This window comes from Phodopus roborovskii, unplaced genomic scaffold (genome assembly GCF_943737965.1).
Source record: "Phodopus roborovskii unplaced genomic scaffold, PHOROB, whole genome shotgun sequence".
In the NCBI taxonomy this organism is placed as follows: domain Eukaryota; kingdom Metazoa; phylum Chordata; class Mammalia; order Rodentia; family Cricetidae; genus Phodopus; species Phodopus roborovskii.
This window is the reverse complement of record NW_026126480.1, coordinates 12,943,989-12,961,391: the sequence shown is the minus strand read 5'-3', so window position 1 is coordinate 12,961,391 and position 17,403 is coordinate 12,943,989. Positions and strand designations below refer to the sequence as shown.

The following is a 17,403-nucleotide window of genomic DNA, read 5'->3' as shown; positions in this document are numbered from 1 at the left end:
CAAAAAACACAAAGAAAGGAAATCATTGGCAGTGCCTGAATACTCCATTTAACATGTTTCCTTTGAAAGTGATCATCTTTGGCAAAGACAAGTCATAGATATTCTTACACAAGTGTGTTATAACCAACTGATATTATATGAGTGTTCTAAAAAAGTAAAAAATATATAGCACACATATAAATACTTAATATTGACTCTGGGCTACTGAAATCATTTTTGGCCTACAGAATATGAGGATATTTTTCTTAATTTCTGAAAATCCAAATAAAATTAAAACCTTGTATGACTTCTGAAATGCTACCACCTTAAGTAATTACTATTTTCTGAAGTATTAGCAACTTCTAATAAAGAATTTTATCAAATATCATGGTAACTTAATTTATCAAAACATCTAATCCTCCCCCAACACAGGACCTGTAAGGAGTAGGTTTTTTCCGCCCACCACTGGTCTTGTCCCGCTGCCGCGCCAGCCCCAAATAATACAGAGACTTGGTATTTGATATAATGCTGTTGGCCAAGAACTAGTTTCTTACTGGCTAGCTCTGTCTTAAGTATTAACCCATTTCTGTTAATCTACCTATTTCCACGTGCTTTCATCTTACCGGAGAATGGGGCCTGCGTCTCGTCTCCCCAGCCTCCATCTTGACTCCTCCCTACTACTTCTTTCCTCCTTGTCTCCTAGTCCCTCCTATCTTCCTTTCCTATTGGCCAACAGTGCTTTATTCATTAACCAGTATGAGAAACATATATACAGAATGACATCTCCCATCAGGACCTAATGCAGTTTTATTTCAGGCTAAAGAGAAAAAAAACTAGCCAGAGTAAAAAAATGTGAGAGGTTTTGACAACTCAGGGAAACAGACTTGAGTTCCCACAATGCATCAAGAACTTGGGTTTTGTGGGAGGACAAGCTGGTTTTACATCTCAGTATTTCCAGATGTTAGTTACATGACTCAGGTCTTTTGATCCCATTAGTCTTTGTTTCTCATCAATAATACAGAGGTTAAAATAATATAACTACCTCAAGTGGTGACATTTACAAACTAAGAGCAACAAAACATAGCTCTGAAATATAGCAGTTATATATTAAACATCTTCCTTTAATAGCAAACTTTTCATAAAAATTATATTCAACAATGATATTTCCCTATCAATTTTTAATTGAATCAAAGAAACAAGTCCTTTTAAAATGTTTATGTGTGTATATAATTAATCTTTTCTTGGGGTGGTGAAAAGTGTTTTTTGTTTTTTTGGTACGTGCTAGGTTGGTCTTGAACTGACTTTGTAGCCCAGGTAGGCCTCAAATTTGCATTGTTCCTGCCTTGACCTTCTGAATAGCAGGAGTTATAGGTATGTAATACCACATCCAGTTATTCTTAAACTAATCACTAGTCCTTTTTGAGGGGTGGGGAGTGTAAGGGGTAAGACACAATCTCACTCTGTAACCTTGGCTGGCCTGGAATTCATATATATCAGGATAGCCTCAAAAGTAAAGATCCACATGCCTGTGTTTCATAAGTGCTGCTATTAAAGGCATGCACAATCACTCCTGGCTACACTAGGCTTTTAAAAAAGTAAAGTTACTGGTCTATTTGGTAAAATGTGTCAATTTCTTTTTCTTAAGTTTCCCAAAATGGCCCAACTTGAAATTAACACTGATCAATGCAAACTTTTTCAAGACTTAGTGGAATTAAGAATGTTAAGTATTTTAACATACAACAAACCAATATCGTATAAGTATGTAGATATATTTACTTGAGCGATTATGTGGCCTCACTCTATAGCCCAGGTTGGTCTACAATTTGCTATGTACTTGAACTAACAGAAATCTGTTTTATCTCTACTTCCCAAGTACTGAAATTAAAAGTGTGCACTTTCTATCTCAATAAGTAAAGCATGGGACTCTTAATACCCAGGATCATGGGTGCATGCCCCACGTTGGGTAACAAATGTTGTAGATTAGGTGAGGGATCACACAGGTCTGTGGAAAAGAGATGAAAGGCATCTTAAGGATGATTTTAGCTTTTCCAGACTCAACCTATCTCACACTGAAATACTCTCCCTTAGCCCTGGGCTTATTTATTGTTATTCAGTTTACACCTTTAGTAAGCTAATTTCCACATCCCAAAACATCATATCCAAGCTCCTCAAAGTGACAATGTCAAATGCATAGGTAAGGAATATCAAGGTGTACCAGATTTTTCCCAATCAAGTTTTGCACAGGCTTTGCAACTTTGGGAAATCTCAGACAGGATTTACACACTTCAAACAGAAAGGTATTGAAAACAAAAGGCAGATTAAGGCTAGGCACCAACACTCCAGAATAAAGCCAGCTATAGTTCTGTAGGGGTTCTCCTTACATAAACCACCAACCCTGACATAAGCAGTACCTGGCATAAGTGATACTCCTAAGAAGTATTTATTGAGCTTTCCTAATTTCAAAAATTTTAGATTAAACTCACCTTTATCAGCTAACAAAACATATAAGTTAAAGCAAATAATATTGGGTAGTAGTGGCTCTTGACTTTAATTGCAGCATTTGGGAAGCAGAGGTAGGTGAATCTCTGAGTTCAAGGCCAGCCTGGTCTACAGATCAAGTTCCAGGACAGCCAGGGCAACACAGAGAATCCCTGTCTTCAAAAACAAAACAAAGAAACAAACAAAAAAGGCACATGGTAAAAATGCTACCTAGAAACATTAAACACAATTATAACATAACATTACTGATGATATGTATTAAAATGCATGTAACAGAAAAAAAAATAGAAACAATACCCGTTTTAGTTGCTGTTCTTTTAAGCTTCTTACTGTCCTTGCAGGTTCAGAAATGAAGTTTTTATAGTTTTCACATATATTGATCCGAGACTGGGCTACCTGCATTGTTCCCTCAAGAAAAGATTTCCAAACTGGATACATACTCCTAAATTCAAAGAAGGACAGAAAAGTATTAGGCAGGGGGAAATTGACTAGATTTTGGTCACCAGCAGTGACAGGATGACTATCTTATTCATTACTGTAAATTTATCTTATGCTGTCTTATATGCAATATTTTAGCACATGTGCACTGAATATTCTATTTCTATATAGCTCATGGGTATGGAATTTTATTATTACAAATGGAGTAAAAAGAGCACAAACATTATAATGAGACAAAAACCTGTAAAATAAATGAGTAATATGGACCTTCAACATTACGATCAATTTGTATTACTTAATTATGGGTGGTTTCCTATTTTATCATTAAAGAGAGTAAGGTTCAGACTTAAGAGAATAAAATAACTAGGTCACTCAAGAATATGATAGTACTAAAATAAAAATGAGGGCTAGCCACTTCTAAAGCATAGTCACTTTCAACTACATTGTCTTATGTAAACCTACTCAGTTGGAAAAACTATATCAGAAGCACAATCACTATGTGCTTGAGATGCCCATTCTGTCTAGAAAAGAAAGCAGTGGCACTCTATTTGTCCCTGCAGTAGCATGCCTGGACAGCATCATACTGTGCTCTGGAGGTGCTCCAAGAAAACCCCATACCTTGCCTAATTCTGTGCTGAGACTCTTTTGGTGAAGTCAAAGAATTATTCACCTTTTACTTTTCCTAGTCAACTTCCTTTTCAAACCATTTTTTTCCCCTAACTTACCAAAAGCTTCAGTCAGTTCTAAAATTTCCTTTCATTGTATTTTATAACATATAAGAATGAATGGCACTTTGTTTTTTTTTAAAAATGAGAAATACTGAAACTAATTGATAGATTTAAATTTATGTTCTGAATTTCCTTCATATTTAAAAGAAATTTTCTACTATAGTGACAGGATTATACAATACATGAAATATAAACTAATGATACTATTAAGGAGGAAAAAGAAAATCCAAGCTAGTTAAGGTCTGCCTGGTCTATCTAGATGCAAGTTGCTGGATTAGCCATATAATAAGACCCTGTGTCAAAACGCTAAACCGAACCAAAGCAAGCAACAAACAAAAATATGATAAAACTATGATCTCCAACCAATGAGTCTTAGATAATACCCCATTTAATATACTCAGTTGGTTTAAATATGAGCATATATTTAGGTAAAAATATATCACTTACCTCTTTGGAAAATTCAATGTTTTACATAAGCATAAAATCATGGGTAAATTTAATATAGTAAAACTGCTGTCTTCCATGGCCTCACAGCCTAACAAGACTCATAATGCAAACTATCATGTAGTCAAGTAACTGATCTTTTTCCTTAGCATTGAGAGTAAAAAAAAAAAAATCTCAGTACTATTCTTAACAGTTAAAAAGTTTATACTTCAACATGTTTTCTAAATTGTAATGAAAATGAAAAGTAAATAAAGAAATAAATTGTGGTATAGAAAGGGAGAAATGAAGGAGAATGACGTCCATGATCTGTTTTTCGTTTAGTGTACAGCTCTTTCCCCTAGTTCACTGCTATTCATAATTCAAATTTCACCTTAAATATAACTTCCTTTATGAAGTCTCATGATCACCACTATGCCAATCTTGAGACTCAACCAAACAACCTATCTCCGTTAGCTACTCATGGCTCCAGCATTTTTCCTTCAACAAATATTTTATACCTTGGCAAGGTGACACACACCTTGAATCCCAGCACTAGAGAGGCAGAAAGCAGGCAGATCTCTGAGTTCAAGGTCATCCTGACCTACAGTAGCAAGTTCCAAGAGAGTCAGAGCTGCTTAGAGACTCTGTCTCAAAACAAGACACAAACCAAAACCACAAGTTTTTTTTTTATATATATAAAATTACTTAATTATACAAAAATTAAATAATTTCCCTACACAGTGAAAATTCCATGAAAGAAGCAGGGGTTCTTCTGGACAACGGTTGCAAACACAGAATAGTTGCAATCCTATGTGAGAAATGAATGAATGAATGTATGTCACTTAAAATGCACAATAATGACAGATCTTTTCACTGAAAACATTTTTTTTTTTGAAATTACTAGATTTCCAGCAGTAAACATATCCTGAATAAGGTCCTTGTTAAAAAGGCATAGAATTTAAATGCCAATCAAACACTTGGGTTTACGTTTTAGATCTTTCTGTTTGCTGTTTTGAGACAAGGTCTCATTCTATAGCCCTGTCTGACCCAAATTTCACTATGAAGTTCAAACCAACCATGAACTTGACACAATACTCTGGCTCAAGTTCAAGTTTAACTAACACAGTCATGTAGTACACGTTATTCATTTTCATTGCCCCAACTTCCTAATAAGAAGGTGAAAATATCAAGCTTCTAAGACATTACTCTCATTAGCTCACTCTGCCTCACTAGTTACTCTGTCTTTTGCTGGTTCCTCTTTATCTTCTAGCCCAGTAAATGCTGAAGTGTCCCAGAGTCTATCCATAGTTTCTCTTGATATTAATTCATTCAGGCTCCTGCTTTAAATACTATCACTATGCTGACAATTCCTGAACTTTTAAGTCCTTTCCATATAGCTTCCCTAAACTTCGACTACTGATTAAACAGGCATTAGATATTTATAAGCATTGCATAGCTAACATATCCAAGAACGAATTTTCATTTTCCTATACTTGGTTCTGGGAATCTATTTAATCTCATGAATGACAATTGAAACACTCGTTCTTTTTCTTTCACATCTCACAAATGTTTCGACAAGGAATCTTGTTTGCTTGAACTTATAAAACATAATCTGATTACTAATGATCTCCGGCACTGTCCCCATCTGTTTGAAGCCATTACCATCTTGTGCCTGGATTAATGTAAGTCTCCTAATTGACCTCTGTCTCTGTCCTGTCCCTACAATACATAGTGACTACTTCAATCTAAATATAATAAAACTCAGTAATTTAATACTGTCAGGCAGTATCAGCATCAACTTCCTTGTTATGGTACATTTCAATAGATACACAGGATGTTGCCACTGAGGGACTTGTAATGAATGTGAGTGTTCTTTACATTATTGGTGGGTGTTAAATTACATTTACACAATAGAGTATTACTCAGCTTATTGAGTTTATTGTTTAAAAATGGAGCTTACTGTTTAAAAAATGACAGCATGAAATTTGCAGGTAAATGGATGGAACTAGAAAAATAATCATCCTGAGTAAAATAACCCAGACCCAGAATGACAAATATGGTATGTATTCACCTATAAAATAACATTAGCAGTTAAGTTAATGATAACAAAGCTACAATCCATAGACCTGTACAGGTTATGTCAAGAGAAGGTGTCTAGAGAGGACTCAGGGATTTCTCTGGTAGTGGAAATTAGATTTTATGGGTGAACTGGGGGCAGGTGAAGAAGGAAGATAGGATGGAAGGAGAGGGTGTGGGGAGAGTCGGTTGGAATACGGGAGGCACCTGGAGAATTGTGTGGAAACCTAGTGCAGTGGAAAATTCCTAGAATCTATGAAGATGATTTGAATGAGGACTCCTAGTAATGGGGGATATGGAGTCTCAACTGGCCATCTCTTGTAGCCAGGTGAGGTTTCCAGTGGTGGGATTAGGTAGGTTGCAACTGAGCTGTTAGCCAAAGGGGTTTCATGAAAATCCCCAAACAACACAGGTTATTGGTAAAACAAAGGTTGGTCTCCACAAACTGACAGTAGGGTCCCATCACCAAGGACAACACCCACACAATTCATTGAAGATAGAGCCCTCATCCCTATGTTCTAGTCTCTTTGGTTCGGGAAGGTACTCTGAAGGCTACTGAAAGAGAAACATGGATACAAACCCAGCAAGCCACAAAACCTTTGACCTACATCTGTCCTGCCTGCAAAACATGCTAGGGTGAAGGTGTTATAGAACTTATGGTCTTAAGCCTCTGTTTGCTAGGCTTAAGGTGCTTGAGTGGGTGAGACAGTGAGCATGGAAGCAGCTCTGAGAAACCTACAAGGCGGGAGACTTGAAAGTTTCACATCACTTCTAAGTTGGAGATCCAGATTACATTAGAAACCTTGAGACTTGGTGAAAAGGCTCACTTTGTGGCTGGTCCAGAATATGTCCTCCTCCTCTGGACCCACCCCCACGCCACTCCAGGTTATAGGATCCAGGGAAAGCCTCTTACAACTGCCCATTTTTATTTCTCTCTTGTTGATTACTGTTGGAAAAATTGTTACTTTTGTTATGAGTGCTATCCAGATTATGGTGCTTATATAACAGTACAGGAGCCTCCAGAGCCAAGAGGAGGCTGCTTCTTAATTTCCATAGTTATAAGATTAGAACTATTGACAAGAGAAAAAGGGGGGAAATTAAAGACCAAAAAGTGAAGTTAAATGAAGGACGGTCTGACCTGGAAAGCTAATCAATATCTGTTCCTTGGAATTTGCTAGCTTCCTCTCATCAGGCCCTGAGATGACAAGAATTCACACTGCCCCTCCTTTCTGCCCCTCCTTTCCTGTGAGTCAGCAGGTGGTGAATAGGGTCCATAGGAAACAAAGACATAGCTGCAACTCCGATATGCCCAGACAAAATTAATTAGCACACCCTGAGGCCCTAAGTTCATTTAGATAGTCTTGTTTTCCTAATAGCAGACCATCTGGCCTCCAAGGGTCATGTACTCAATGGACAGAGGGTCCCACCCCCTCCCTGAGCTTGTGGGTTTACCTTTAGAAACACCAGGGCCCAGGGGAGGGGTCTAGCCTGCGTGCTGGAGGAGCCCGTTTGCGCAAACATTTCCTGTTCATTAAAGCCTCTTGTGTTTTGCAGCAACTGGACTGGACATTGAGTTCTTGGGGTATCGACCGAACCTGGAAGACTCCTCATTCTGAGGGTCTTACAATGGGAGTAGCCAACCAAAACCAATGTTTAATTTTACTTAAGATCCACTCCACAAGAAGGAACCCATTCTCAACATTGCTTAGGTAACCAAGAATCAGAGACTAGATAGCCCAGAGACCCAGGGTAAAACCAAACACTACTGGTCTTTAAAAAATTTAATAAAATGATTCCTAATGATATTCTGCTATAATCTTATATCAGTTCCTTATCCAGTCAATATCAGAGAGGCTTCCTCTAGCAGTAGATAGGAACAGATGCAGAGACTCACAGGCAGACATGTAGAGAGTGTCTAAATAGGAGGGCTCTATCAAATTCCTCCCCTCAGAGCTCAGAAAAGGAAGAAGAAAGATTACAAAAGCCAGAGGAGATGGAGGACACCAGGAAAACAAGACTATCTAAATGAACTTAGCAAGACACATATAATACACTCACAGAGACTGAAGCAGCAAGCACAGGTTTCACATGGGTCTGCAACCAGGTCACCTGCTTATATATTATAGCTGTTAGCTTAATATTTTTATGGGATCAAGTGGGTCTTGAACTTTGTGCCTGCTCTTGGAACTCTTAATCCTGATGGGTTGCTGTGTTCAACTTCAATACAAAAGATTTTACTTTATCTTATTAATATATTTTATTTTGTCACATTTGCTTGTTATCTCTTAGAAGCCTGTTCTTTTCTAGTGAGAGACAAAAAGGGAGTAGACCTGGAGGGGAGAGGAGATAGGGAGGAACTAGGAGGAGTAGAGGGAGGGAAAATTACAATCAGGATATATTGTGAGAAAAATCTATTTTCAATAAAAGAAAAAAATTAATAAACAAAACCACTAGAAACCTAATCTCCTACACATGGCAAATCCACAAGATTAATTTACACAATTAGGTGATAATAAGGAGTGGTGTTTTGACATGTAAATCTTCATGTATTACTGTACCTGACAGGGAGAATGGATACTATCCTAAGTCAAGGGAGAAGACCAACTTGCAGCCTACCCGACCAACTCAGCTACCACCCAGACACACACCAGGGCTTTGAGCCGGCACTCCCCAACATCTATCCCATCTGTGGACTGCTGGAGCACATGAAGGGACTGGTCCTATGGAACCACGGCCACAGGATCTACAAGACCCAGGGCAGTAGCAGGATATAAGAGAGGCGTTTGGTGAGGGCCCAGCATTGATGGGTGTACCAAAAGCCAGAGGCTTTTAATTTGACCAACAACACATTACACAATGAACATTTGCAGGTAAAGCTGTTTGAACAAAAGTGTATACTGCATGATACACAGCAGTTCCCAATGCTACTAAGAAATGATGAGGTGATAGAGACAGAAAAGATGGAGGAGTGACGTGGTCTTTTTGTTTGTTTTTTAAATTAATAATCTTATTTGTATTTTTTGTTTTTATCTTATTTTTATTATTTCTTTTTTAGTTTATCTTGGGGGACGTGACAAGGGTAAAGAGTGGATATGGAGGGATTGGGGTGCATGATATGAAATTCCCAAAGAATCAATTAAAAATGCTAATAAAAAAATGAACTGCAGCAAAACTGAAGCCAAGGCACTCCAGAGTTAGAGAACCAAAGACAAAAGGGAAAGCTGCTGCAGGTAAGACACGGAATTTGCAACCCGGTCTCTTCATGGCTTTGAATATGGCAAATAGAAATTTAAACTCCTTTTGTGGGCAAGGATAAAAACAAAATATTTCTAAGCAGCTGAGTAGTGGAAGGCCTATTTTATGAAGACATGAAGACAGTCATGTACTGTAGCAAATGGAATTATGAAAGGGAGCAATCATGGGCAGAGAGGAGACACCACTTAATATTCCAGAAAAGAGATGATGAAATTTAGAGAAGTGGAAGACATCAGAGTTTTTGTTTTCTAGGCTGAAACACATTTTTAAATAAAAATGTTAGTGCCAGTTTACAGACAGTATTTATTTATTTTATACGGGTGTTTTGTCTGCATGTCTGTTTGCATGTAAGAGAGGGAATTGGATCCCAAGGAACTTCTGGGATCCCAAGGGACAGCTGTGAACTGACATGCGGGTGCCAGGAATTGAACCCAGGACCTCTGGAAGAGCAGCCAATGCTTATAACAACTAAGGCATCTCTCCAGTCCATACAGAAAATATTTAAAACCGGGATTGTTGAGGGAAATCTCTAGAAAGCTGAGGGGAAACTTGGAGGAACACTGACAGTGAAAGCACAGAAAACCTATCTGTAAAAGTTACAAAGAATGCCCCAGAGAGAATATTACAACAGTCTAGTTTTCAGGTGGACAGCACATGTGTCATCAGACTGGCAAATAAAATAAAGGGCCAATCAGGCATGCTGATGATAATGAAAGACTCGATTAATTACAAATAACATTTGAGGGTACTCCAGTGGCTCAATTGGTTAGCAAGCAGTACTTATACAAAATAACATCTGAAGAAATATAAAAATTGATAAAGAATTTATGGGAGACAACTTCTAATATCACCATTTTAAATGTACTGAATCTTTATCCAGAATTTCCTTCTTTGAGAATTTACCTCATACTTTCAGAGTGTACGAAGAAGTATTTGTGAGCATAGGAGGTTTATTCACTATAGCATTATTTTTAATAGTAATTAACTACCAACAGGGAAATGAATAATAGACATGAGCAAGCTCAGAAGATGCGGCTGAAGGGGAAAAGTGACTCTGGAAAAAGGAGGAAAAAGAGGTGGAGCCTCTGGAAGTGACATTGGTGGCAAAAAAGGCTTAGAGCCCAACGGTGGTGCCAATGTAGTAAGGTCAAACACATTATGCATGAGAAAATGTGACAAAATTATGGAAGCCATGGAAAAGGTAAAATCTGGAGAGATTCAGTGACGTGACCACACGATATATGAAGATAAAGCCAGGGTCTGACTTGTGCTGGATGACCTGAGGGTCCATGGTGAGGCTATTTCAAGAAGTAACATCTGCCTTGTCTGTAAATCAGACAAGTCTGTTCACAGACCTACTGGTTATGACAAAAGTTGGTATCATATTACTAAGTTAGAGGAAGAAAAAATATAAAAGACTGAAAAGAAAATGTCCTGGAAGTCACTGTATAATCCTCCTTCCCCTCTTACTTCTTTTAGTCAATCAGTAAATATTTATCAAATGTCTTCTGTGACAAGAACTACTTTAGATACAGAGGAAGCTGCCTCTTTGTTTAAGAGTAAATCTGACAAACCCCCAAACAAAATCAATTGTTAAGTCCTCTGGCTTTACTCTCTTAGAAACCTCTGAAATCTCCCCCACAACCTCATTTTTACTATAATTTTCATGGTTCAAATGAAGATAAATGAGGAATTTTATGAAGTTTTATACTTGGGCATTTTTGTGCTTTTCTACTCTACTTTGCACTATGATTATGGAATTAGTCATTAAGCTTCTCTACTAACATTCTTCAATGCCTCTGTTAACTTCTGAATAAAAATATAAACCTCTAGGCATGATTATCAAAGTCCTGTATGATGCTTACTTATACATTCTCCATGACCACTGCCAGGTTTACCTTCCAACCTACACATTTCACGCTAGCCATCCTGAACTTTTACTGTTACCCAATACCATAATTTCCCTATGCTCAACACCTTCAAGATGTCACTTCTGCTGGGATTCCTTTTACCAAGCTGTATGCCTGGCAAAGTCTTACACATTCCTTAAGACTAAGTTGCTATAAGCTGATATTTTTCTGTCGTATGTACCTCTACTACTTCCCAATTTGACAACTACTTATATTGGCTACTTTTTGCAAGCTCCTGAAAAACAGACACCATCTTTCAAGGTCTATTTTAATAGCTAACGTACTGTATAAAATAAGTATAATTATATTTTCCTCACTGGGTTGTTTTAAGAATCATGAACATGAATAAAGTTCCTGTAAGATGTCTGGCATTTAGTAAATATTCAGTAACTGTTAGCTTAAAACAACTCTTACAGTAAGTTTTTTTTTTTTAATTACTATTTTTTCGTATTTTACATATCCATCCCAGTTCCATCTTCCTCCCATAGTCCCCCAACACCCCCTACAATAAGTTTTTATAAGCTTGCTGCGGCATAGTCATTACCCTTCTTTCTTTAGTAACCTGAATTTCAAACAACTAGAATACACCTCACCCATCACTTGTGATCCATATCAGCAACACGGTCTCTTCTTGAGGGCTGATTTGCATCAGTAATACAGAGCCTGTTTACTAACCACTGGGCTTTATTTTACCCATCTCTCTTATTTAGACTGTGATCCCCCTCTCTTTTCTCCTCAGCTGAATTGTTTATGTATTGGCAAGTCCACAAGAAAATTCTCTTTTTATTTCCTATTTTACTTTAATATTAAAATTAGCCCATTTATTATTTTGTAACTATGGAAGTTGAAGTCTGCCAGTCCCCATTCTTTTTTTTTGGGGGGGGGGTGTCAAGATAGAGTTTCTCTGTGTAACAGCTCTGACTGTCCTGGAACTCACAGAGATCATATGGGTTTAAAGGTATGCTCTACCTCCACCTGGCTCTAGCCCCATCCTTAAGAAATGCTGTGATAATGTTAGTCTTCACCAACATTTCAGTTGCATGCTTTCTGATTCAGGCTTTAAACTGGACAATATACTGAGGTCTTAACTATTCTTGCTTTTTACTGTTGTTCCTTGGAATTGGTCTTAATTCCAAAAAGATGGTAAATGCTGAGTTCTTTGACTTCTCTACCTCCCAAACTAAGGACATCCCTGAGCACAAAAACAAACAAACAAACAAACAAAAAAACCAATAAATATTTTCAAATTTTGATGCCCCAAGTGGCATCAAGTCTAAACAAAAATCACAAGATATTGGTAGACTACTACGGACAAAATTTGTATTCTGCTGTCACTGGCCTTCTTTAAAAGTTTCATGTGGAACATGAACAGGTGAGCTTTTGCACACTCTCTTCTATAAATACATTTCTAATGTAAGTATCATGCTACATACAAAGTACTTCTCATTCGTTATTTTAAAACTCAGTCACAAAGATCTCAAATTTCAAAATTTAAGATTTACTTTAAACAAATCAATGAGCATGATAGCAGTGTAATCTTGTTCCAATACTATTACAATATTTTATTAGCATAGAGTCACAAGAAAACAACCTATTTCTCTGCTTTTTCAATTCTATTTGTTAATACTTATTAATATATAATTTTGGATTAAGACATGTTAGAACAATCTAATTCACAAACCTTATTCACATGTTATAGAATGTATTTTTTAAGATAATTATGTCTTAAAAATATAGGCAAAGAAAGAAGAAATCCTTTTTAAAACTGGACTATTACATTATCTAACTGTAACAGGCCTCTAAGTAAAACCATTTAAAAAAAAATAAAGGAACTGGAATCATAATTTAAGTCTGTATATCCCATGTGAGCATAAGGACTGATTTCAATTCCCAGAAATCTACTACATAAAAAAACTGGGTGTAGTGGCATGTTCTTGTAATCCCAGCACTGGGGAGGTGGAGAAAAGACATTACCTAGGGTTTACTGGCCAACCAGCCTACTCTGGCAAACTTCTGGGCCCAGTAAGAGACACTGTATTTTAAAAAAAGTTGATCCAGGTGGTGGTGGCATATGCCTTTAAATCCAGCACCTGAGAGGCAGAGGCAGAGGATCTTTGTGAGTTTGAGGCTAACATGGTCTACAAAATGAGTTCCAGAAAAGCCAAAGCTGTTACAAACAAACAAACAAAAACAAAAAACCAAGCTGATGGTAACAGAGAAATAATATCTGAGGCTGATTGCTGGCGTGCGCACGCACACACACACGCACGCACGCACGCACGCACGCACGCACGCACGCACGCGCCACTTAGTAAGTTACCTGTAATCATTCCGATCATCACATTTTATTCCAGGCCAATCTCTCTTCAGGTATTGACTAGCCAACTTCTGGATACCCTGTTAAAAATACATTAGAATGAGAAAAGTGGGAATTAAGATACATGCATTTCATATCATCAAACTATGTGACTGACCACAAAGCTGGCAGCTCAGGCTCCCACTGTTACTTGGCTGAGGCATGGGCTACACTTCTAAATTCTAGCAACCAAACTCTTGAATATCAGGAGAGGAAAATAGATCTACCCACATATCTTCCAATGCATTGCAAAAACTAACGCTCCTTTGTATCTGAAGTTCTTCCTGAACTTAGCATTAATTAGGTTTCACTACTTTCGGGTGTTACGTATTCTGAGAATTCACCTTAATTACAATCTCCAGTACTTCCACTTAACATCACTTAGAATCTCAGAAACCTAACTAGTAAGTCTTTGTTGGCTACATTAACAGTATTTTTCTCACTTCTTTACTTTGTTCATGTTTTCATTACATGTATTTTCCTACAATCTCACAATCATACCTGCTAAATTCTTACTTCTTTCTTTTCTTTTAAAGACTTTCTTTCTTTTAAAGACTTATGTATTTTATAAACAAGACACTCAAAAATATAAGCAAAAGAACCGCAATTTTAATGCACATGTATTTCACTTAATTATACTAAAAAATTGTTATTCTTTATTTACAGGTTAGAATTCTACATGAATAAACTATCTTTCTGAACTATAAGGTTCTCCTGACATACAGTTCTTAATGAAAAGACAGGACATTTAATTGTTCAGTTCTGGCCCATTATAAACTCATATTGTAAATAATGTGTTCTAATTAATTGCAGTCACATATATGGTCTGTAGGAGGTCTTCCAAACTGGCTCCATTATCATGACCCCAAAAGACTTTGACTTATTCTGTTTTCATTTCCAGCTCCTGGCATAGACCCAAAATAGATTAGTTTTTCACGGAGTTCTAAGAAATTATTGAGTGCACATGCTAGGTATGTCCTTACCTTGTTTTTCTATCTTTTTAACCACTGTCTATACCTCCATTCAGTTACTCTGTCAAATAACCCTATTTATTAATAATCCTCAAACCCTGTTACATTAATTTTGTAAAAGCTGAACTATGTCAAGATCCCTGAATAAAAGAACTCACTATCTGTAGAAAGAAGTAAGATGTATACAATATAAAATACCAAGCAACATGTAGGTTAATAGAGGGGGAAAAAAGTAATATAAATAGCCAAATAAGAAACAGATGCTTAATTTTCATGATCATGATTTTCAGCTTAATTAAGTCTAATGTGTTTGCAGAACATTTCACATAGAACATGGTCTAAGAAACGAGCCTCTTAAAAGGAAAAGAACAGAATGACAGCACTTTATACAGAAAAAAATAAACTGTTAACAAGAACCTTCACATTTTCCTTAATACTGAAATATCTAAAATTTCAACAACAATGAAAAAGGAAACTTCATAATATTCAGACTTTTAAAGTTCATAGAGAGTTGAATCCAAGCCAGGCATGGTGGTACATGCCTGTAATCCCAGTACTTGGGAAACATAGGTAAGAAGAGTTTCCACACATTTGATAGCAGTCTGGTCTACACAGCAAGTTCCAGTCCAGTATCAAAATGACAAGTTAAGTTTGAGCTAGAACCCAAAGTTCTCAAAAGATTTCACAAAAGTCATCATTTAAAGTAGATTTTATCTAATTCTAAAAAATGATCACATTAATTTGTTAACTTTTTATGCACTCTAAATCACCAAAGCAGTTTCTAGAGTTCTAAACCACAAAGCTGGACTGTATTAAACTGAATGAGCCTTTCAGAGATGAGTTGAGGGATTCATAACTGGACAAACAGTGAGCTTTCTAGATGAAAGACTTCATTCAAGTTAGTTCACCGAGACAGGAATCATGACTTCTATGTGCTCTACGCAGCTGTTCAAAATCTAATCTGCATAGATACTCAGAAATACTCTATGGCTATTATCAGTAAGGTCCTAAATAACATTTCATGCCTCTGAGGGCATTTTATATACTTAAATTAACTAGTTCACCTTCTAAATTATGCTTAAAGCTATATCAGACAGATGAATGGTCTGTTACAAAGAAAATTATCCACACTAATTAATTTGCTAAGGAAAATAAAGTTGTGGCTGTTGGTCTTTAAAAGGTGTTTCTTCAGTCATTCCCCTGGCCCATGGAGAATAGTATTACTCTCTAAAACTAGTCCATTACACATATTTATTTACATTGACTGGAATACCAGATACAAAAAGTTCGTTTGACTAGCAATATAATTCCCACTGAAGCAGTGACTTCCATAAAAATGTAGTACATCAGACAGCCTTTGGAACATCTAATGACATCCTATTCAAACTTTTTAAAAAGCTGTCAGTGTCTGATATAAGACTTGCTTTGTTTTGCCATTCAATAACACTTGCTGTATTTCCCTAACAAGTGAAGAAATACAAAGAAAGCCACTGTTAAGAGACATTGGGAAATGGACCGATGGTTTAACCTTTGGCCCATTCAAGCCAGCAAGCTGAGAAGTGTGCTCCTGGCTCTCCCGGAGCCATTCTGTATGCAGCCATTCTTTTGACAGCACAGAATAAAATTAAAACTTAAATTTTACTAAGAGATTGGCATTAGGTGTCTTCTTTTAATATTAGGAAACAACATTCTTTTTTATTTTTTATTAATTTTTCCTAGCCCCATTAGTTTCCCCTTCTCTCTCTACTTCCAGTCCCTCCATTCAGTCCGCTTCTCCATCCACTCCTTCTCCTTTCTCTTCAGAAAAGGGCAGGCCTCCCAAGGACACCAGCCAGCAATAGTATATCAAGCTGCAATAAGACTAGGTATATCCTTTCCTATTAAGGTTGGATGAGGCAATACAGTAGGAGGAAAAGATCCCAAAAGCAGGCATCAGAATAAGAGAGCCCCTGCTCCCACTGCTAGAAGTCCTACAAAAAGACAGAGCTATACAACTGTAACACGTGTAGAATGCCTAGATCAGTCCTATGCAAGCTTTTTTGTTTCAGTCTCGAGCACCTACGAGCCCAAGTTAGTTGATTCTGTGGGTTTTCTTTTCGTGTCCTTAGCTCCTCTGACTCCCATAATCTTTCCTCCCCTCTTTCACAGAATTTCCTAAGGTCAGGTCAGCCTTATGTTTGGTTGTGGGTCTCTGCATCTGCTTCTATGAGTTGCTGGGTGAAGCTTCTCCAATGACAATTGGGCTAGGCAATGATCTATGGGTATAGCAAAACATCATTATGAATCATTTCATTGCTTTTTTTTCCCCCCAGTCACATTTGGTTCTATTCTAGGTCTCTGGGCTATTCAGCCTCTGGGTCTTGGATTTTCAGGCAGTGTCAGAGGTAGGCTCTCTCTCAATGACAGCAAAGCAGTCACTACATATCCAGTGCCAAGATCTTGGTTTCCAACACATTTTTCCAATAAGAAGAATCAGAGTTCCATACAAAAAGGTTGACTTCTAGAGCTACAGTAGGAAATATACTAGGTGCTCCTGAACCATCTTACAGTGCCATAAGGATGGACGGATGGGGACACACTCACACACTCACACACACACACACACACACACACACACACACACACACACACACACACCAGAAGAGGCATGTCAACAGGGTCCAGGAGTCAATAACAGGCTTCCCACTAGCCAGGACCCAGTAATTTGGGGCTAGAGAGATGGTTTGGTGATTAAGAGCACTTATTGGTCTTCCAGAGGACCTATGTTC

General features: G+C 37.3%; 1 protein-coding gene across 2 annotated transcripts in view; it reads right to left on the bottom strand.

Annotated features, from left to right (window-relative positions):
* The window catches only part of Fchsd2 (FCH and double SH3 domains 2), a 182,029-nt gene that overhangs the window by 94,491 nt on the left and 70,135 nt on the right, over positions 1 to 17,403 (bottom strand). For both annotated transcript variants that reach the window (XM_051192377.1, XM_051192378.1), the window contains exons 4-5: positions 13,629 to 13,705; positions 2,776 to 2,920 (exon numbers count right to left, since the gene is read on the bottom strand). In XM_051192377.1, coding sequence (XP_051048334.1) covers positions 2,776 to 2,920; positions 13,629 to 13,705 — 222 coding nt within the window. The remainder of the gene's footprint in view (positions 1 to 2,775; positions 2,921 to 13,628; positions 13,706 to 17,403) is intronic.